The 23,049-nt window shown below is 31.8% G+C and overlaps 2 protein-coding genes, 2 long non-coding RNA genes and 1 pseudogene across 4 annotated transcripts; 1 reads left to right on the top strand and 4 right to left on the bottom strand.

Moving 5' to 3' along the window:
- LOC123655808 lies at window positions 1–3,721 on the bottom strand. The gene is made up of 2 exons (XM_045591564.1): window positions 3,420–3,721; window positions 1–126 (listed from the first exon to the last, which is right to left on the bottom strand). The coding sequence occupies exons 1-2, from the start codon at window positions 3,675–3,677 to the stop codon at window positions 58–60; spliced, it is 327 nt and encodes a 108-aa protein (XP_045447520.1). The 5' UTR covers window positions 3,678–3,721; the 3' UTR covers window positions 1–57.
- Window positions 3,722–7,151: 3,430 nt separating this feature from the next.
- LOC123655847 lies at window positions 7,152–7,894 on the bottom strand. The gene is made up of 2 exons (XR_006743456.1): window positions 7,375–7,894; window positions 7,152–7,298 (listed from the first exon to the last, which is right to left on the bottom strand). It is a non-coding gene; the product is annotated as an uncharacterized LOC123655847 (long non-coding RNA).
- A 5,615-nt stretch (window positions 7,895–13,509) lies between these two features.
- LOC123655723 lies at window positions 13,510–16,990 on the bottom strand. Its single transcript, XM_045591481.1, has 3 exons — window positions 16,570–16,990; window positions 15,705–15,873; window positions 13,510–13,906 (listed from the first exon to the last, which is right to left on the bottom strand). The coding sequence occupies exons 1-3, from the start codon at window positions 16,977–16,979 to the stop codon at window positions 13,742–13,744; spliced, it is 744 nt and encodes a 247-aa protein (XP_045447437.1). The 5' UTR covers window positions 16,980–16,990; the 3' UTR covers window positions 13,510–13,741.
- Window positions 16,991–19,529: 2,539 nt separating this feature from the next.
- On the top strand, window positions 19,530–20,167 carry LOC123655865. Its single transcript, XR_006743459.1, has 2 exons — window positions 19,530–19,784; window positions 19,986–20,167. It is a non-coding gene; the product is annotated as an uncharacterized LOC123655865 (long non-coding RNA).
- LOC123657065 lies at window positions 20,168–21,526 on the bottom strand (annotated as a pseudogene).
- Window positions 21,527–23,049: the final 1,523 nt, after the last annotated feature.

The raw sequence follows: 23,049 nt of genomic DNA, 5'->3' as shown, positions 1-23,049 counted from the left end.
TAATTATAATATATAAATATATTAACTTTTTTATATTATTCGAGGACGACATTATTATTAATTTAATTGCCTTATAGGTATGTAACCAGCAGATCGTTTGCGTTCGTTGTCTTGATCTTCAAGTTTCTGTAAAGATGAAGTTATAACAATTTAATTACTTATCTTCTATCTTTGAGTAATTTTAAGAGCTATTTAGTCATATGAAATATATGTATTTAACAAATTTTGGATAGGGTATTTGGGTAAGGTATTTGGTAAGGTATGGTAAGGTATAAGGTAATTTTGGTAAAGGTTATCTGGAAGAAATCGCTATTTAGCGATAAGATCGCCTTTGTACATCTTCTATTGTATCTTTCTTTATATGTGTCTGTATTTCGGTGTACATTAAGAATAAATAAATAAATAAATAAATAAATTTTATATTACTATTCCTATTAAGATAATAGCGATTCGTTGGTGCAACTGTCAGGCCAAAGTGAGAGGAGAACATTTAAGTATAATATAATAGGGAAAAAATTATTACACAGTATTTCATTTATAATATATTCATGTGAAGTGATTAATTTAAAATATAATCAGAATCGTGATATGTTTCATCAACATTTATAAGATAAAAAAATCCCTTTTCGTGAGTCCTACAACATCGACACGCCTTTCATGTTTTTGGCTTACTAACCACGGAGTCAATATAATACAATATTTCATTTATTTGTAAGTCTGCTATGATTTATTTATAGTTATGTTCCTTTTTCTGATTGGTGATGTATAAAATTTTAACCGACTTAAAAAAAGTAATTTTTTTATATGTTCTAAACATTTTTGAATATCATATCAAAAATTGACCGCTCCAGCGGGGTTCGAACCCGCGTCTCCGACTGACCGTGTCGGCGCTCTAGCCAATTAAGCTATAGAACGATGTACCCGCTAGAGCGAAATTTTTTGATATGATGATTTTTATTTTCGGTTTAAGCGAACCGTGGCGCCGTCTATAGTGAGTTCTTTACAGAGACCCGTAACTATTCAAAGTTTCATATTACAATGAAAATCTTTGACAGGAGACGACACCATGCTATTTTTAATATGTACGATTTTATTTTTGTGTTACCCACACATTAGGAATTCTAAACATTTTTGAATATCATATCAAAATTGACCGCTCCAGCGGGGTTCGAACCCGCGTCTCCGACTGACCGTGTCGGCGCTCTAGCCAATTAAGCTATAGAACGATGTACCCGCTAGAGCGAAATTTTTTGATATGATGATTTTTATTTTCGGTTTAAGCGAACCGTGGCGCCGTCTATAGTAAGTTCTTTACAGAGACCCGTAACTATTCAAAGTTTTATATTACAATGAAAATCTTTGACAGGAGACGACACCATGCTATTTTTAATATGTACGATTTTATTTTTGTGTTACCCACACATTAGGAATTCTAAACATTTTTGAATATCATATCAAAAATTGACCGCTCCAGCGGGGTTCGAACCCGCGTCTCCGACTGACCGTGTCGGCGCTCTAGCCAATTAAGCTATGGAACGATGTACCCGCTAGAGCGAAATTTTTTGATATGATGATTTTTATTTTCGGTTTAAGCGAACTGTGGCGCCGTCTATACATATATTTTTATGTGTTTTTTGTATTACCTAATTATACTCATAATTTTTTACTGTATGTATTTTGATGATTCTTTTTTATTGGATCAAGATGTTAAATAGCTTTAAAAACTATTTAACACATTTTTAAAATTGTACCTACACAATTTTAAATAAGCAAATTAACTTATCACTCATTATTACTTTAACAGACAAATTTTTAAGTTTTTCTATGTGTTAAGAATAAATTGTCTAGACAATAATAATAGTATCTTTATTTCACAAACTTAGAACTATATTACAATGATAATGTGGCAACAATATCAGAAGTAATGAGATTAGCATCTGTAGCCGAACTAGACATAGCCTGTATTTTCGGCTATCAGCACAAACAAAGCACAATAAAAACAAGTCAATAGTTAATAGTCATCATGATTAGAAAAATATTAATAAACTGTTATCGGAGTATAAAGAGACGACTAAGTTAAAGTTAAGCATTCTTGTATAAAAAAAAACCAAGATTTATAAAGTCGTATCATTTATTAAATATAATTACATAAGCAGTATTGGTGATGATTTGTGTCTTTACATAAAATACGAATCTAATACCCTTTGTGTTAAAGTTGTTCATAATTAGGGTTGGGCGAAAATTTCGTTTGAAAAGAAAAAACAACTCAATACGATTGTATTCTTTGTTTGTTCCTCATCACTTAGGAAGAAACATATTAGATGGATGGATGAGTGCATTGAACTGTTTAGACGTCTGAGTATCGTTTTTTTTTTTTAATAATTTTTAGCTAACAATCTCTTCTTATTAATTTTTAGATTCTCGTTATGCAAATCTCGTTTCAAGAACATTTAGATATATTTTATACACAATCGTAAACTTTATAAAATTTATAAATGTCTACTGACACGAAGCTCCGAAAATTTGATAACAAGTTATAAAAAAATAATTGACTAAAATCGGGTTGATTTTGAATTATGTTTTATAATTTTATTAGGTATATAATCTAATATATAAAATTCTCGTATCGCGGTGTTTGTAGTTAACCTCCTCCGAAACGGCTTAAGCGATTCTCATGAAATTTTGTGTGCATATCGGGTAGGTCTGAGAATCGAACAACATCTATTTTCATACCCCTAAGTTATAGGGGAGAGGGGGGGTTGAGAAGGTTAATAAAATATATGGCAAAACAACGTTTGCGGGGTCAGCTAGTTATATTATAACATTGATTTGAGACCACTCTGGTCTAGTAGAGTAGCCTTTTAAAACACGAGTCCACATTCGAGTCCCGCTCGGGTTGGATATTTGTATTTGTATCGTATTGCACTCCTTTCCAGTTTTGATGTCTGTCCTTGTGGGTCTCCCCACCGTGCCACGTAGAGCATGATAAGCCGTCGGTCCCGGTTGTTATCACAAATACCTGATAATGATCGTTACTCATAGTAGGGAACATATCCGCCTACCCGCAGTGGTGCTTAAGTTCCAATCCTTCTCCTACGTGGAGAAAGAGGCATATAGCAGTGGGATGATACAGGCTAAATGAATGAATGATAACTTTATTTGAGTAAGTTGTGTAAATTTATTATTTTCTTAAATTTTTTTCACGAATTACATTTTGATTTACTATATTTGAACATAGCATTGTGTGTGTGTTTTATTTGAATATATTTTGCCTTCACTTCCAGATGATTAATTTGGTTTAAGGTAGTATCGTTTTATTTTTAATATTGTTTCTCGCATTTTCTGTATCAATTTCTATAATCCAAGCTTCTTTTGGTTAAACTAGTCAAAAACTAAAGTATATTATAAAGACTACTTACTTCAACATAAACAGGTAGCGGATTTTCTTTGTGGTCGGATTCATTTGTATTTATCGCGTTGCCCGTTGACAATAATCGTATTACAGGAAATTCCTTTGCGGTTTCTACGACTCTCGCGCGTGGATTTTTATTAGCGGCCAGTACAGGCGCAACTAGAATAACTTTTTCATCATTTTTTGTATTAAATTCAGCAATTACAAAATTTAAATACAATACTACGAGTAACGTATGAACAAACAATCTCCTTGTAAGTACCATCGTGATTGATTAAAGGTAATAATGTACTGTAAGTTGTATTTATACATTTTTTGAAGTATATTAAAATCACGATTTAGAATGCGTGATCTCTTCCGAGTTTTGCGTTTTATGACATCATACATGTATGTTAACGGAATAACGGTAAGATTCCATTTATACTGCATTTTATAATAATATAACGAGTGAATTATTTTAAAACAATACATCAATTTTATTTTTAAATCACTTTATTAACAGTAGTTGTTGTTGTTTAGGTCTCTCTTCTTGCGGTCGTGCCTGTGTTATATATTTAACTTTAAGCATTGATTGACTTTTTAATATAGCTCATAACCAATTTGAGTCGTCGCTTGATGCTAGCTTATAATTAATAATCATCCTTAATGAACAGTCTATATAATGCAACCTTTCAAATTGTTATTCTATGTGATAATTTAAAAGTGACTTAGTTATATACTGTTAACAAATATTATAATGTTAAACACAGAAATTGTGTCATTCGAAAGTAGATATTTAGGGTTTCATGTTCAAATGTTGCCAATTAGTATAACCGTAGTTGTTACTTACAATTTTCTTTTTATGTCTTAGCGTCTTGTAAATATATTCACTGTGAAATTATAGTTCTGTTTTCGATGGTCTTCAGTCTCAATCAGTTCAAATGACGCTCATTTTTAGTAAGTATAAAATGATAATCTCCGGAGTCAAGACAATCAATTTAAACATGTCTACATATATTAATAGGTACAGTATGTTATAGGGAAAAACAAAATGTGAAGAGTATTTTATATAAGATTACCATAAAACCTGTTCTATTCTTTTAATAACCTTATCTTATTATACTAGAAAACTTCTTTGAAAGAATGCCAAGGTTTAAGCAAATAAAGTTAAATTAAATGATTGAAATAGTGTTATTCATCAAATGACGCACCTACTAAAACAAAGGTGTAAGATGAAGATCTAAGTTGCAAACGAACAAATAAACACACATACTAATTCATATGTAACTATTTTTTATTTCTATGTGTACATATGCTAAGCAAAAATTTGATATATAAATTACAGAATAAAATATAACATTTTCTTTTTAATATTTTAGGTGTAATATTTTGATATTTAAGTAGAAAAAGAAAAGTTGAAAAATGAGGTACGGGTACATCTCTATAACTGTGTTAGTTTCTCTATTTTTTTGGACCCCAAACAAAGTGAAATGAGAAGGAAAAGAACTACATTTAGTGATTTAGTGATTATAAAAAAGTGTTACTAATTATTATATCATTGAGATCATTGTGCTGTGTGGCTACGGCACTAAAGAATTTAGCCACCCCCTCTCTTCCCGTGGGTGTCGTAAGAGGCGACTAAGGGATAACAAGGTTCCACAACCACCTTGGAACTTAAGAAGCCGACCGATGGCGGGATAACCATCCAACTGCTGGCTTTGAAATACACAGGCCGAAGACGGGCAGCAGCGTCTTCGGTGCGACAAAGCCAGTACTACGGTCACCAACCTGCCCCGCGTGGTGACTATGGGCAAAACACATGGGTTCACGTTATTTTTGGCGTAAACTTCTGGAGGCCTATGTCCAGCAGTGGACTGTATAGGCTGTAATGATAATGTAATGATATCATTGAGATATGGTACAGCAGGATAGGTGGCGAATGCTAGCGCCACTACATCTCGCTCCACCCAGGCGGACGACTGCTCACACGTGGTGGTATTTTAGTCAGTAGGAGTCTGACATAACCATCTGGCGCCCCCGCGCTCGATCCATGATGGATTTTCCCCACATAAAAAAAAGGTTACAGCAGGATATATCCTGCTCAAACTTTAGAGCGGCCCATCTAGGAAAGTATCTTAACTTTACAGAAGATAACACACAAATAATACTGCTCTGAAGTGTTGTGTTCATGTGGTGAGTAATGTGACCAGAGCTCCTGGGGGGAATTGGGGATAGGGTCGATAACGCGCTTGTGATGCTTCTGTTGTTGCTAGCATCTATAGATATGATAACCGCTTACCATCAGCAAACAAACTTACAGCGCTTGTTTTTAGACATAGTCGTAAAAAAAAAAAACAAAAAATATAGTTACGTAGCCTTAATATTATCTGTAAGAAGTTGAAATGTCTGCCTACAAATCCATTACCTCGTAGTAACTTGTCGCTTAAATTGTCTTTTGAATATAAAGATCGAAAAATATGTATAGGTGGTGTCCGCATCCAGCAGGATATGGTTCGCAACTAGATAATTTTGAGCTGATGATTGTAATAATGTTAGTCATATTTCCTGCGTGGAATTGTTCACAGTATATAATTATATTTTCCTCGATAGTTCTATGCCATCAATGCTAAAATAATGCATAATTAAAGAGGTTTTGACATTACTATACATATACATGTTATTACAATTACTATTTGCAATTACTTTAATTTTTTTAATTATTACTTATTTACAACTCTTAATTTTTTATACACATACTAGCGGATTCGGCAGACTTGTTCTGCCCGGAAAACAGCTACCAAATTTGATTGCTTACATACCGATAGCACCGCCACCTACCGGGTCCAATTGAGATAAAAACTACCCTATCTCCCAAATGGGACAAATTACAGATGCTTACAAAATGTGATAAAAATTGGTTCAGTAGTTTCGAAGTTACATACCGATTGCAGCGCCACCTACCGGGTCCAATTGAGATAAAAACTACCCTATCTCCCAAGTTACAGAATTCTCCCAAATTACGGATGCTTACAACATTGGATAAAAATTGATTCAGTAGTTTCAGAGTTACACACCGATAACAGCGCCACCTACCGGGTTCAATTGGGATAAAACTACCCTATCTCCCAAGTTGGACCAAATTACAGATGCTTACAAAATTTGATAAAAACTGGTTCAGTAATTTCGAAATTTATCTGGAACATACATCGTGACACGTAATTTTTATATTATTTAAGTTACATTTCCACACTTTACATTTATTTCTCTATTTTGTCGAACGTCATGAAGAAGTTTGTCACTTAGAAAATAAAAACGTTATTTGAACCCGTAAAAAATTAAGGCGTTAACGCTGAATTCCTCTGTTCGTCAAGATTAATTTTAATTGAAAAATATGAAAATATTTATTTAAACTATTATTTTTCTAGTTTCAGAGATAAAAAATACAGTCTGTAGAGCACTGTACAGTTACACTTTTGCTGTATAAGGTGTGTAAATGATAACACATAAAATGTTATTTTACCTTGTAAATTCATATTTCATCTGAATGTAATGTTTCCTTACAGAATTAATGGGTATTTTGAAATTACTCTTGATCACATGAACTATACTTTTTAGTAAAGGTATTTGTAAAGGGTAATGCGTTACACACCATATACAGGTTTGGCATATCACATAAATTTTAATGTAAACTGCCTTCAAGACTGGTTTTTCCAGTCTGCTGGGGAATTCTGTATTGTTTCGACGGAGAAAATTAGCTATATCCACATACTATAAACATATATTATTGCAGTGTACATATACAATAACATGTAATCATATGTAACTACTATGTAGTGTTCAGTCTAAAATTTGGCAGCAGTCATTGTTCTTCAATTACACGCTCACTTTTCATTATTCATTTCTATCCCTGTAATAATAAAATGTATATGTACATTATCCATTTTTTTTTTCAGAATAATAAATTTAATAATATTATAATTTACCTCGGTTTATTTTAAGGCTTTGTATATGATCCCGAGCTTCCAGAACTGACGACTCGAGTTGGTTTTATAGCACGGGAGTTCCTGTCGATCGCTCCAACTTCAGTAGTTAATATGGCATCGCCTAGATTTGGAGTCGGTTTGATCGTAAATGCTGAGTCAGGTTTAACCTCGTCTAGTGTGGCAGTTGTCAATGTATAAGTCACATCAAAGTTTGTAGGTGACTTCGTTCTGTCTACCGGCAATGGTCTCGTGGATTCGATCTCAACAAAAGGTACCCGCGGTGCATTCACATTTTCCATTGTAAACATCACCACAGGAAGAATCAGCGATGGTTTTACATTGATTTCACTGGTTAAAAACATCTGCCCTTCTGTCTGAGCTTCTACTTTCAGATCGATCACGATGCATATTAACACTGTTGTAAATAAAATAATTACGTCACCAGTTGACATTTTAAATGATTTAATTTATTCAGTATCTATTAAGCACAAAAGCGCACTGCGAGTGATAAAACTTGACTGGTCACAATTTTATATTAATACTTGGCTTGTTGTGTAAACCATGTTACATAAGAATGTTTTTGTATTGATAAGAATCGAATTTTTTATTTTTTGAAAATTGGTATTAATTTAATTGACGCGTACCGTTCCTTTATTATAAAATAATAATTAATTAATGCTTTTTACGTTATAAACAATATCAAAAAATAAATTTGTTTTAAATTAAGTAATAATCTACTAAAGAGTTAATTAATAAAATATCATTAATTAGCTATTAATCGTTAGTAATTGGAAAATAAAAATAATAATGTATTTTATACAGGTGTTCGGTAATTAATGGATAACCCCGCAGGTGGTTGTGGGGTCAGCCCAGAAAAAAATAAAAAATAAATCTATCTGCAACGGCCTAGAATTTATTAAAAAAAAATTAAGTACGAAATTTGATACCTTTATTCAAACTTTTGGGTACTACGGCTGCAAAGTAAATAATATCGAATTGATTGAAACGTTCAAATTGTTTGCCACCTGGTGACTATGGGCAACACACATGGACTTGTGGTCATGTGTCCAGCAGCGGACTGTTTTCATAGTATTCTTAAAATAAGCGTTCATAATACTTTTGTTTTATTTTACAATAATGAAAAATCCCCTCCCCTCAATATTTAAAAGATGTACCAAAAATTATTGTTATTTTTTTTATTGAAAATGTAAGTAATATTTAATTCTAGACATTTGACATTTATAACTTCTTAGTTTATATATTTCAATGATAAAAACTTGTCTTTTTGACATTATTATCTTGACCTTCGACCAGTGTTTAATAGTTGTGCGAAAACATTGTCCATTAGTATATTCTGTGTGGTTTAAATTCTAATTTCGTTCACGAAACCAGAAACGATGGACGATATCGTCCTCGTCGTTGGTCCACTTAAGGGTCATTTATAATCTGGACGTACCTTGCGTTGACTCATAGGTATATCCTGGTTTCTGTGCGAGTGCGATACATGACACAATGCAGTGTCACGACCAAGTTACGTAATTGTTTACAATGATAAGAGAGAAGACAACGCGTATTTTACGTAGAAATTATTTAATCGTGGGATCTATTTCTCGATAAAATACAAAGATGGGCTGCTTAGTGACGCTTTATTGCATGACATGACGTAATAAATAACAAAATGATGTATGTACAATTTTAAAAGAGAACTGTTCAGTTTCTTCGCGTTTCTTCTTGGCGGCATCTATATACATATATATTTCAAGCCCACTATGTTACTAACTATGCACGCGTAATAGGCAAAGAAATAATGAATAGATTTAAAATTTGATTTTGATTTTAATTTTTTGATTTTTCATTGTACGTTATTTACTATCGTCAATACAGATATTATAGAAACACGTTATTATTAATGTGTAGTTTACATAAATTTTTTATTAATAATGTTATTGTTTTTACTAATCACGGTGTTCTCTAGTTAACGTAAGAGTATAAAATAGTTTCTCCCACAAAGCCCACAATAGCTACAACTATAGCTTTTGGAATCAATGGTGAACATGAAAACATACGGGTTATAGAGAATAATTATATTTTGTATTTTGCATCACTAAACAACCAACAAAAGTATAAAATATGCATCACACATATGTGATAATATATTTTTGCAATGGAATTTCACAAATATTTCTATAAATATTTTTCAATTAAATCATAATTTTTTGTTTTGTCAATTAAATATTATCGGAAATAAAAGCAAATGCTTTTCGTTCAATATGCAACACAATATATATACGTAACGATAATACCAATAATCAAATAGTTAATAAATCTTATATTGGCGAGTAATGGCTATTATTACTCGTTTCTGGTTTCAAAATATCCTTGCTATTTTATATTTTATTTCAATATAAAGTTAAGGCTTGGACTTCAAAAAGTTTCTTAAGTAGGCAGTGGTGTAAGTTAACGCGCAATATATATTTATATATATCTCTTATTCACTGTGAATGTAACTTACAAATAAAAATATCAATTAGCTCATAAGCTATTTTTAGTCGGATGATTGATTTACTCTGCCCTTTTTCTTTGCAAATATGTAAACATTACTAACATTAAACTATATTGTAATCATTATTATTCACAAATAACTAAAATATGAATGATTGATTAATCAAACTAAATTCTTGTCAAAAAAAAAATGGATTCAGTGTTTATACTTCAGTCTAATATTCTATAAATACGAAATCGTCTTTATGTAATAATGAAGTTTGTATTTTAAAACATGTATATACATGTGGCCATGTTAAAGTCGCCTGGAATCAAGACATTCATAATTCTTATAAAACTATTTAATAACACCTTGGCTAAGATAAATCCAACTGCTGGCTTTGAAATACACAGGCCGAAGACGGGCAGCAGGCGTCTTCGGTGCGACAAAGCCAGCTCTGCGGTCACCAACTCGCCTGCTCAGCGTGGTGACTATGGGCAACACAAATGAGTTCACGTCATTTTTGACGTGAACTAGTGGAGGCCTATGTCCAGCAGTGGACTGCAATAGGCTGAAATGATCATGATGGTGATGATTGGCCAAGATTATTAAAATAATTCATCATTACAGCCTAAACAGTCCACTGCTGGACATAGGCCTCCACAAGTTTACGCCCAGTTTATAAAATAATTAGAAGAAAAATATTCTTAACTGTTTAATGGTTTATTTGCAATCAAAGGATACGCGGGTAAAACTGTGAGAATCGTCCAGTTGACAACATATAATGTAAGGCCTTACAAAAGTAGCTTGAGAGTAATAATAATAATAAAAATTATATTTTCGAACAAATTGATAAAATGAGTAGATATATATCCATATGAGTATGAGTATATGTCAATAGCTTAATTGCACCGACACGGTCAGTCGGAGATGCAAGTTCGAACCCCGCTGGAACGGTCGATTTTTGATATGATATTTAAAAATGTTGAGAATTTCCTGATGTGTGGATAACACAAAAATAAAATCGTGCAAATTAAAACGAGTAGAGTAAATAACAAGAGATAAGTAAATGAAAAAAAAAAAAAAACAAGAATAAACTTTTTTAGAGATAAAAACTAATAATTTATAATGCGAGTAATATCTCCGAATAGTAGTTATTTCGGTTAAATTTTCTTTTCAGTTTAACTATTTTGTCACGCCTATTTTTTTGAAAAATAAACGCAAATCAAATTCTTTCCAATATACAAGTTAAAAATATGGAATAATAGAACGTTCTTTCGTCAAATTAAAGCTTTATTGATATCGTAGAACCGTTTCTTTTACGGATTTAACTCAACGTTTTTAGTAGGTTTTGTCTATGTTATTGGCTTTGATTGTAGCAAATTCCCAATATCACAAGATTACAATTTGACGACTTCTAAAACGCAAGGCGGGTTCTTATTGTATCATTTCCAAAGGAATGTAATGTATCTCAATATCACGTTATAAAAACTCATTTGATAATAAAACAACAATTAACCAAAGAGACCAGATATTGTAATGTTTCGAAACCAAAAGTTTTATATATTATATAATGTTTCGTTATAATTGTCATAGCTATGTAGGTACCACAGAATATAGATATTAAATGGCTAAAACAGAAATTACATTCTAATAAGTCGCAGCTTGTCAGAAATCTTTTTAAAATTCTGTTTAAATTTACTAGCTGATCCGGCTAGCTTCATACCGCCATGTTTTTTTTCATGATCATACTATTTCTTGTTTTTTTTTTTTTTTAAATATAGAACTTAACAATAACTAAGAAAAAAAAGATTATATACCTAATTATAATAGGTAGGTACAGTCATTTGGAAGCTATACGCATACATGGACTTGGGCGATTCATTTTTTTATACATATACCTACCTATCTGTTAAAGATTTTATTAAAATAATAAAACGTTTAGTACAAGTAATGCGTATTAAAAAAATTAAATGACAAAGACTTTATTATAATGATAAAACAATTAATACACATAATGTGTAGTAAAAATATGTTTGTTTTTTTCTGTTGCGCCGAATAATAAATACCATTCGTACTGAATTTACTATTAACAACAAAATATTATACAGCTGTTAGATGTTTTACATAAATATTTAGCAAAAATTAATCGTTCCGTTTGCTGTTAAAATTAAGTAGGCGTAAATATAATCTCGTAAGTACATACGTTCAAATATATTATTCTTATGAATATATTTTTTTATAATTCTTAAAAATCTTCATTTTTTTCCTTCCTCTGTGTCCAAATAAAATATAAACCATAATTAAGTATCTTTGCTAATTAATTTTTTATTTGATTATAATAACAGAAGTGTTAAAAATACAACATAACTATGCTAATATTATATAGATTAAGCAGTTATTATTTCCTTAAATATATAGGATGCATTAAAATTGCAATCGATTTGAACCTTATTAAGGATTATCTAGTACGGAATACATTAAATTGCTTGTTTAGTTAAATACACCTAACGTACATACAAATAATTAATTAACAAAATTAGTGAAGTCACATTAGATTTCCAAAATTAAATTAAATTGTTTTACTAATAAACGTTATAACATTTAGCTTAAACAGCTTGTGAAATTGTTATGACAAATGAAAAAAATGTTTTATAAATAGAATTCACCAAAATTATAAAATTAAAGAACTCAAAACTTTTTTACAAGTGCTTTGTACCAATCTATAAAAAATAAAACAATGTAATTGTCAAAATATTTTATTTAATATAAATAATTAATTAAATTAACATCAATAAATAGTGTCAGTCAAAGAGGATTGAGTGGAACGTAGACCAGTAAATATGTATACAAACATTAATCGTGTCTATCGTTGTTTGTACATTAATTGTTTGTATTAAAAATGTCAATTCACAATAATTATTATAAAATATAAAAAATACACTAAGGAATACTTATACATCATACATAATATTCATTATATTTTTATAAAAACAAGCTAACACTGCAAAATTCGTACCATCATATTTATTGTTCGTGAATATATCGATTTTTTTAATTTTCTTCGGTACAAACCTTGTCCTGACAACAAAAACATGAAAAAAATAATAATTTGGTGCAGTCGTTCGGAACATAAATTACGGCGGTTCATTTTGATTTATGTAGATTTCTGTAACTTAAAAAAGTAATATATCTAAATACTAATAAATGGATAGCCGGTTTTTTTGTTCGGTTATACCGCAAAAACTACTGAACGTAAAATTACTTATATCATAAAATGCAGCGTGTTTCGGAGAAGGTTTAAGTATATGATATGTTGGTAATTATTTATCGTGTAAAAAATATGGACGGAGAGAGGTCGCTACTTTCAAATAAGTAGGATTTCTTATTCGTCGTAAAGTCGTATCGAGCATTTTTACTGTCTCTAACAACTCGATTCACATATGCCAGTTACGTAATACATAATTAAAATTAAACGAGGATTGTAGTTAAGAGTTTGAGTGTTTCCCATAAACTCATTACGCACTTGTGTTTTCGTTCATAATTTTTGGTTTTACTAATTATTAAACACGCACATTATTAAACTTCCATGTCTCGAGAAATTCAACAAAAAAACAGGTTCATATACCTATCAATATAAAAAGGGAGTATTGGATATATAAAGTATTGGATATATTTTCTAATTTCTCTCTTTAGTAGGACAAAAGCTTCTTAAACCTTAGTAGGATTTTTACCGACTATTATAATTCAGTATAAAGGATAAGTTATAAGTCCAACATAACTACGAGTAGTTTTGGAGTATCCAGCTGAAGTTCATTAGCAGAACTAATTGTATCCCAACGCTATTCTTTGGATTATCTACAATAATTGCTTACATTATCCTAATTAATTAGAAACTAGGACAGCTAAAAAATCATCGTTGTTTCTTGCAAGTGGTCTGGATTTGAAGGCAGCTGCACCAATACCTTTGCTTCTACCGAGAAGATCGGGGAAAGGAAAGTTTGGTATACCACGATGCCTGACATCAAGAAGTCCATCACCAAATGAGACCTGGAATTGAAAAGAAAAGACTTAAGATGATTTTGCTATTTTCGGTATTTAAAATTCGGTATATTATGTTTTAACTATCGAATAAGTAGTTTTTACAATTTTATTCATCACTTTCGCAATTGTCTATCTATCCGTCTACGATAGCCGATCAGCTCAAATTCTACTACATCAATTTACTTGATACTGATAGCAATTTTAAAACTATAGCTCACACACACACTTCTAAGTTTATGCAAATCTTTAAAGAAAACTTATTTTTTTAAGCCTATATTTTATTATCGTCAAATTATTTATATCAAAACATTATTCTTTATTTTTGTGCCTAGTGTTTGAAAACGTGGCTATAATTGAGATTATGGGTTATATAGAATGCCTCAAAAAATGGTAATATAATACAAAAAAAAAAAGATTATATTACAATTTAAAGTCATCAGGCATTATAATAAAAATGCAATCTCTCAATGACAGATCAAAATTTCCTGCTCGTACCAGGACATGAAAGTCCGACCTTAACATTAAATGATTAAAGACCATGAGACAGTAACTATAACGACGTTTTGAGCTTTCTGCTGTTTTGATTTTATTGCTGAGTAATTTGGGCTTTGTTTTGTAGTATTAAGGTTTATTTTATTATAATCTAGCTAAGCTTCCACCATGCCATAACAGCGAAACATTGTTTGTATGTCTGTAATGCTACCGGCTGGCATCGCTTTTGCCATACTTTTCATCGATGCTCTCCCTTTATTGGTCGTAGCGTATTGTTACATAGCCTAAAGCCTTCCTCAATAAATGGGATATTCAAAACTAAAATAAATTTTCAATTCAAACCAGTGGTGAGATTAACACGTTCAAACAAAAAGTTCTTCAACTTTATAACATAAGTAAAGATCAATATTTATATTCTTTTAATTGTGTGACATTAAGTGCATAACACTAATTGCAGATGTTGAATCAACAATATCAATTACAACGATTTTCCATAAGGGTTCGAAGCCCTTTTTGTACATAAGATCACAATAATTATAAAAGTTGATTCAACGACCAGTAATTGTAATAAATTGCTAATAAACTCTTTGTTTTTACCTCCAATGTCCATATATTATAAAAGGATATTTATTCATAATTAAAATTACAGTATAATTTTAATTATTACGCTAATTCTATTTCTTAAATTCTTATAAAGTAAAGTAATAAGTGAATAAAACAGGACGATCGTATACGTTATTTATTATGACTAAATGAATGTGTCAAATTGTTAAATTAATTAATGTTGTATAATAAAAGTTCCGTTAATGTTACGGGTATTTGATTGAAAAATTATATTTATGTTATAAAAATTATATTAATTATTATTTAAATTATACTTATGTATTTTATCAACGTAAATAATTATTACTGCTATTTTAGAGATAAATCAAAATAAATCGTTATTTCTTCCAATTTTGTTTAATAAAAGGTGATATATTAGTGGAATTTTGCTGTCTATTTGAGACACAGTTCACTATAATTGATGAAATTTGCAAAGAATTGATAATATTCAAGTAAATATGCTTCGATAAAAATCTTTTTGCTAAGTAACAAATTTTTATACGTATTTTTGGGCTATTTTTAGTTCAAAAATTGGAATTGAGATAAGAGCGTGACTTTTTAAAGCTCAAAATGCCAAAAACTTTGTTTCTCTTAGTATGTGGTTTATATACTCAATGTATATATACTATATACGGTTATTGACGGTAGCGTACGGTTTTGTACTTATCATCTAAAATTTATAGAATATCAGTAATTATTTTGTACTTACATCAGGTTGGAACCCATTTAAAGAGTTGAAACCAAAAGCAGACGAGGCACTCTGACTTCCTGCCAAGTTGCCAAATGAAGAAAGTGCTGCCGAAGAAGATGACGCCCCTGATACCGACCCACCACTGAAAGACGCCGCTTGGCTGCTGGCTTGGCTACCACCAAAGCCACTGAAATATTATTTAAACAAAATTAATTTTTGGACAAGAAACTTGAAATAAATTGAAAGTAATATTTTGTGTAAATGTTTTTTCTCATTCAGTTGAGGTCCAAAGGGAAACGCGAAAACCGTGGTACGTATTATGGATAAATTTAACATAAATTTTTGATACTTAGTATCGATTTTGCCATAATATTACGTATGTAATTTGACGATCAATTGTATTGCAGTATGATATAATTAATAATACGTTTTAAATAAAGCAGGATACGTCCTGCAGGATACGTATACATACAATTTCAATACAATTGTGTTTGCTAGCAAACGAAAAAAAACTGAAATCAATTACATCGACAAGTATTGCAAAATAAGGAGACGACGAAATTTAACAAACGCACTAGTCGCCACAACGATTTTCGAAGGTTCCCCTCGATTTCTCTGGAATGGCATCATGTGATCCTGGTTGCCTTCTCATGGTACCACCCTTGAGATATTTTCTTTCCAACAAAAGAGAATCATCAAAATCGGTTCATAAACGAGCGAATATATATGTATATACGCTTTAATAGAGATATCGCCTTTTTGAATTCGGTTAAAAATTAAAAGAAAAAATATCGTGTTATTTATATAAGTTATATTTGTTGTCAGTTCATTTCCATAACATTAGAGATACTACATAATAAAACTTACGTTATTATTTACTGACCTTCCGAAACCATTAAAGGAAGACGCCTGACTCGCCGAATGTGACGCACTAAATCCTTCATTGAAACCAAACGAAAAGGACTGGGAGGCTGAATGACTAACACCGGCACCACTTGCACTACTGCTAACACTAGCCGACAACCCACCATTTCCGGTCGGCTTCACATTAAAACCACCACCCCATCTAAACCTTGGATTTGGTTGACGAGATACGCTCTTTCCTTCTCCCGGAAAGAGAGTGCTGGGATCTCGTTCTAAATGTTCTATAACTGGAAGAACAGGCGGAGTAATGATCGGTTCCAATTTCTTCTGTTGTCTCTGCTGGTCTGGAAATACGAACCCATTTGCCGGCGCAGGCGTGACTAGCCCTGCCGCCATACATAGGCAAAGACACGTGTAGATGAACTTCATGATTGAACTGATACTATGTGAGATTGACGATGTTTGTAGTATTAATAGGGTCGAACGAGGTCACTCGAAGTGTTGGCATGCGGCACGCGCCACAGCCTTCAGAAAACCCACTGCGGTACGCTTGACTCGTCGTCCTGTACAATACGCTACCCCCTCTACGATTACTTGAGATCTATATTGTCATCAGCGATATCCTTATGAAGATAACGGTTGTATTGTTCAAGACGAGCTTAGGAAAAGATGACACTTAAATCTAATGTTGGGAAATCCAAGTGCCCTATTCTCCTTTTTATAGTTTAACCACGTACACAAATATACTTAAGCTATTTAAACTACGCCGTCTGTATCACCTAATTTATCCTTTTTTATCGCGTAGTTAATTTATAATTAAACATTTAAACACGGAATCAAATGATTTCATGTATTTTATTAATTTGCATTAAATATTTATTTTCGATAGATTTTATAAGAGACAAATCCATTAGCAATTAAGCCAAAATGAATACATAGAACGTGATTTTATATTTAACACGTCTGAATTTAACAGGTTTTTAGCATATCGTTTGAATAAAATATAAAGAAATAACTTATAAAATATTTCAAATTATAATTTTATTTTAACACAGCAAATCATTTAATATATAAATTGATATTAAATTTAAATTACCACTAACAGTAACGCGCTTCGCGGTTTTAACAATTTTACTTAGCGAATGAAAATGACTTGTAGATTCATTTGTCAACAAATTAACATGTGACTTATGAATTGACGATAAACAAAATCCACTATCAAACAGAATATACGTGTCGTAGTCGTTTACTTGTAATGTTTAAAATATTTTTAGAGTTCAAACACTAAAAACACTATTTGAAGTATTAATCTATTTATACGTAGCAACTATATAAGTACACATATATCATATGCGTGAAGCTATCTTCATCAGCTATTTAGAATTCAAGTAAAAAGTTACACGTAAAGTATTTTAAAGTTAAAATTCGATGAAAACCTGATTGTCTAAAATAATTTATTATTGGGTATATAAAAACTTGAAATATTCATGATGTCGCTAAATTAATATACCTGTTGAAAAGTAGTAATTTATAATATAATTATGCTATATTAACGTGACTCAATTTATAAAAAATGTGCTTTTTTACTTATTTTTTCAACCAATATTAGTTTTTGTCCTGTCTTGCGAAGTGTCAAATTATGAAGTTTCAAGTTCTTGTTAATATTTATGATAATTTCTAATCAAACTTAACTGTATAAGAATCTTCTACTAAGTATTCGAAATCTTAATAAAATATGAATTAAATCGGTAAAGTCGGTTCCAAGTTATGGCTCGACCAAAGGTAATAGACACATTTCTTGAATGTAAGTAAAGAATAAATAACGAACGTATTAAATTAACACCTATCGTTACTTTGTCACTCCTATAGTTGACAAAAACAAATATAACGACGTAGTATACAAGTACATGAATACGTTGACAAACATTTTCATCCTACGCGAAATTCGTGCTGCATCTAATTATGATGTCGCTAGTGGACCTGCGCTGTTTTAACCATGTGTACAAATGATTGATATTATCATTAAGGTAGGGGCACAGTAGAAAATATTTTGCACAATATTTGAAGTAGCCCATCTGGGGAAGTATTATCTTACAGAAGATTAAAGCTAAATATTACTGCACTCAAGAAGTGTTGTGTTCCAGTGCTGGGTAAGGTAACCAGAGCTCCTGGAGAGGGTCATGATAGAGTCGACAACGCGCTTGCGATGCTTCGACGTTTGCACCCTACTTACCGCCAGGTGAGACATACCCTTATTTGCTACCGTGGTTATATAAAAAAGGTCAATGATGTTTTATTTTCTATTAACTAACTTAATAAACCTGAGACAGCTCATAAATATATTAGATGAAAAATCCGTTAAAATCGTGTGTCGGGACAACAGACAACTCAATCACAGATAATGACACACACATCTGTATGTTCTATTTTTGTATAAAATTGCATTTGCATTTATCGTGAACCACTATAGTTAGCGTTGCTTTCCTGTTACGTTGAATAACCAAACCAACTTTTGCTCTATCTATATGAATATTTAGATTAGGGCTATATTTATCTGTTGGCTATTGGAATAATTCAACAATCACCAAATTCACGAGAACAGTACATAAAGTACATTTGAGCAACATGATCCGTACCTCACTTTAAATAAACTATTAAACTCGTCGCTTTGTTTAATTATATCACAGTTATTTGCTTTACGTTTATCGGAGATTAAAATATCGTACACAAATCAAAAGGCCTAGCCAAGTTACAAACGTTTCGTATCGAACGTCTTTCTACAATCGTTAACGGCTCGGCGTAAGTCATTTTAAATTGGTAGCCAAGTTGACACGACTGAGTCAAACGTTCATTCTACAACCTCTTTAGAAAAAACTGATACTTTAGTCTATGATGAACGTTTTTACAAACATCAAACTAACGTCAAAGTCGCAGCGTCGTTATTGATTTTGAATTGAAGAAGAAGAAATTGTTATTCACTTATTAAGTGTTTTATGCGTAACCGAATTAAGGTAAAGTTCTTCCTATATTAATTGGTTTATTATTATTATGTTACTGGATGTCACTCCACCCGCTTAATATTTATGTAGATAAAGGCGCTGGTAATCTTTTATTATGCAATTGCTTGTTGTCCTAAATAAAATAAAATCTTAAAAATGAAGTACTTTATAGGATGGAATATAGATCACGAGCAAGCCCAGAGCAGTTCGCAGCTTTACTGGAATTCATGGAAAGGTACGTAAATTATTAGTTGTTTCGTAAATATCTTCCTTTGGTTTTTGAAAATTTATCATACTCTAGCACTTGAAAGTTTGAAACATAAACAATGACGTGATACGCGACACGAATACGTAAAAAACAAACAAAAAAATTGTGTTTGGCTTTTTACTTAATAGACCCTTTGTTTCTCTGAAATAGTTTTAACTTATGTTTTAGCCATGGCGATTTAACAAGGCCGCAGCAAGGCCCCCAAGGTCGAATAAAAGCTGACCGACTGTGGCAGGAACTAGGAGAGCTGCTTAACTCGCTTGGTGGAGGAGTAACAAAGCCAGTGGACAAATGGAAAAAAGTTAGATTGTGACACAAACTTCTGTAAAATATTATTTGGTTTCCTATTATCAACATTTAGTATTCTGTGTGGGATCTTGCATGGTTATATCATCCCCATCGTCATGTGCAACAGAAAGCGGTTGTAATGGAGGTAAGCCAGCCTTCAAAGCTATGTTGTGTAACACACAACATGCCATTGTAATGTTGCTAGATACATGAGGATGATAGTGAAGAACCCTATCTCTAAGCAAACATCTCCACCGTGCTTTGAGTAATCCAAAACAGCGCTCAATGCAGTTACGGGCTTGCACATGCTTCTGCGTGTATCGTTCTTCAACAGAACCTTGAACTGCATTGGGGATAGGCGTCATAAGCCAAGGGCATTGTGGATATCCAGAGTCACCTAAAAAAATAGTTTCTGTAGACAAAACAGAGGAAAACTAACTACTATTGGATGTTTTTACTATTTTAGATACCTACCTAATAGCCATACTTGTTCATTATTTTGATGAAGTTCACGCATATATGATTCAACTATACTGGAAGACCATATATGTGAATCGTGTGTAGCTCCACCAAACTTTGCATTCACATTTAAAATTACTTTACACAAGGTTACTGTCACAAATCTGAAAAATAAAACTTTTATTAAGAAATGTTTTATCTAGCTATAACATACCAACCAGAATATATAAATATAATATCTACCATTTGAACGTTTAATGAATGATACCCTTTTCTATTATAAAAAAGATGCTCTTCATCATTGGGCTTTACTAAAGCTACGTGGGTACAATCAATGCACCTAATTACACCAGGCAGGCCAAATCTTCTTTGGAACCTGAAACATTAATCGTTAATTTAAATTACATTACATGCACTTAAAATTTTGTTAGATCGTTTGTTAAGTACTCACTCTTGTTTTATTAACGCTCTATCTTGTCGTGTTTTCGGAAACACAATCCATTTTGCCATGACAGCTGGGTGGTTCAAAGCATCAACAACTTGTCTGATGCACCGACTAGCTGTGCGTTGGGCAAGATGGTGAGTGACGCCAACAATTCGCTGGTAGGATCCTGTGGCTAGGAAACTAAGAGCGCATAACACCTACAAAATCACAAATATTTAGGACATGAAATGATGGATATGTGATAAAAAAAAATTGTTAATACTTTTTGACAGTCAGCATAAAAAGCACTAACCTTAACTTCTAGGGGAATCTCCTTGGTTCCTTTTAAAGAAGTGTTTTGTTGGAGTTCTTGACAAAGGGCTTGGAAAGTCGTTTTGTCTAGCCGAAATTGCTGCACAAATAACGTTTCTGGCATTTCGCGTATTGTCTCCATGCACTGACGATTTAAGACTCTTTTTTGGCGCCTAAGCCACACTTCTTCATTATGAGCGCACCACAACATATTTAAAGTATGCATTTTAAATGCTAAATGCTAAATATAGTTTAAAATTATCTTAAATAAACAATTCTCGGTCCAAACACAACTATCAACTATCTTTCAAATTATCATAATAGACGTCATTTTTTAACGTTTACTACTGGGTCTCGGCAATCTTTTAGCTATCGTCCAAAAAGTTCGACATCGTTTCGCTAGCGCTTGTCAAAACTGTAACATGGCTACCATTTGTATGGGATGTAGTGATCGTCTTTGTAGAAACGATTACATTTCGTTATAGCATTGCGAACGAGTAAACTTGTCTACGAATTTTCTATTCGGTTGTTGTGATCACGTGACTTAACGTTGAGATGATGTCATTCCTATACATTTGGTTAGTTTTCTAATAGCGTTATCGATTGTAGATTGTCAACTTGGCTAAGCCTGCAAATGTAGTGTAGACATTTCAAAACGTATTTTCGATGCGTCATTTTCTAGATCATTTCGGTCTATCCGTGTATCAGATTTGAATTGGCTAACTATGTAATACAATAGTGAGTCATGCTTTCAAATATTCGTTAAAGTGAAAAAAGGGCAGTGTCTTATATCAATTTTATTTTATTTACACTATATATTTCAAAACCGTTTTATTATAATTGCGTGACGTTGTTATTGTATTAGGTATATATTTTTATTACTTTTACAAACCTTTTTACTGGTAAAAGAACTATATAAATTTGAGTTAACAATAATTTTCATATAGTCGTCTGTTTAAAGTCAAACAGTTAAAGTTAAGAAGTGAATGAAAGTGAGCGTACAGTGTGACCAACTTTATTATTAAAATTGTTTAAATATATTAATGAACTTTTAGAAAACACGGATCTTAAATCTAAAGTCATAGGCTCAGTATTATACAATTTGCAAGTCTTAACTTTGTTTAAATATATTCATATCTGCTGTATGGTAAAGGAAAACATCGCGAGAAAACCGGCATGTCTGTGACGATTCCACAGTGAAGCTGAGGGATAAATAAAGCTCCAATAATTCTCTCTTTTTTCTATAAAAAAAAATATTCGTGTTAACGCAAACAACAATTCGGATATATTAATTTGTGTAAAATTTATGCCAATCCTAAAAATAATTATTTTCGTAAACACAAATTAAAACGGGTTCATCTACTGTTATTATTGTTAAGAAAACTCATTTTACGCGCGTGTGTGTATATATAATAAGTAATATTGCTGTAAAATGAACATTTAATCATTTGAAAGACATTGAACTGTACTAAACCGAAGCAGGCTGTATATATCCTATTACTAGGCAATCGCTTCGTCTTCTCGTATGTGCGAATAGAATTATATCTTAAACTCAATGCTGCTACAATGCGACATAACGTATAATTTCCCTGAACTATGAGTTATTATTAGGTATCATTTAAATTATTTCCCAAATACGGTGGGGAGATTCATGCAGCCAAATAGCAGAATAAATGCTATTAGGAAGACATATAACCTTACTAAGGCTGATAATTACATCAAATAATCGCCATGTCTAAATATTAAAAC

Source organism: Melitaea cinxia, chromosome 1 (genome assembly GCF_905220565.1).
Source record: "Melitaea cinxia chromosome 1, ilMelCinx1.1, whole genome shotgun sequence".
In the NCBI taxonomy this organism is placed as follows: Eukaryota; Metazoa; Arthropoda; class Insecta; order Lepidoptera; family Nymphalidae; genus Melitaea; species Melitaea cinxia.
This window is presented reverse-complemented; position numbering and strand designations above follow the sequence as displayed.

Excerpts from the sequence above, each read along its gene's own strand:
- LOC123655808 (XM_045591564.1), bottom strand. The coding sequence starts at position 3,677 with ATGGTACTTACAAGGAGATTGTTTGTTCATACGTTACTCGTAGTATTG. Across the intron at positions 127-3,419 it reads CGCTACCTGTTTATGTTGAA|AAACTTGAAGATCAAGACAA; the intron begins GTAAGTAGTCTT and ends TCATCTTTACAG.
- LOC123655723 (XM_045591481.1), bottom strand. The coding sequence starts at position 16,979 with ATGAAGTTCATCTACACGTGTCTTTGCCTATGTATGGCGGCAGGGCTA. Across the intron at positions 15,874-16,569 it reads TCCTTTAATGGTTTCGGAAG|TGGCTTTGGTGGTAGCCAAG; the intron begins GTCAGTAAATAA and ends ATAATATTTCAG. Across the intron at positions 13,907-15,704 it reads TAAATGGGTTCCAACCTGAT|GTCTCATTTGGTGATGGACT; the intron begins GTAAGTACAAAA and ends TTTCAATTCCAG.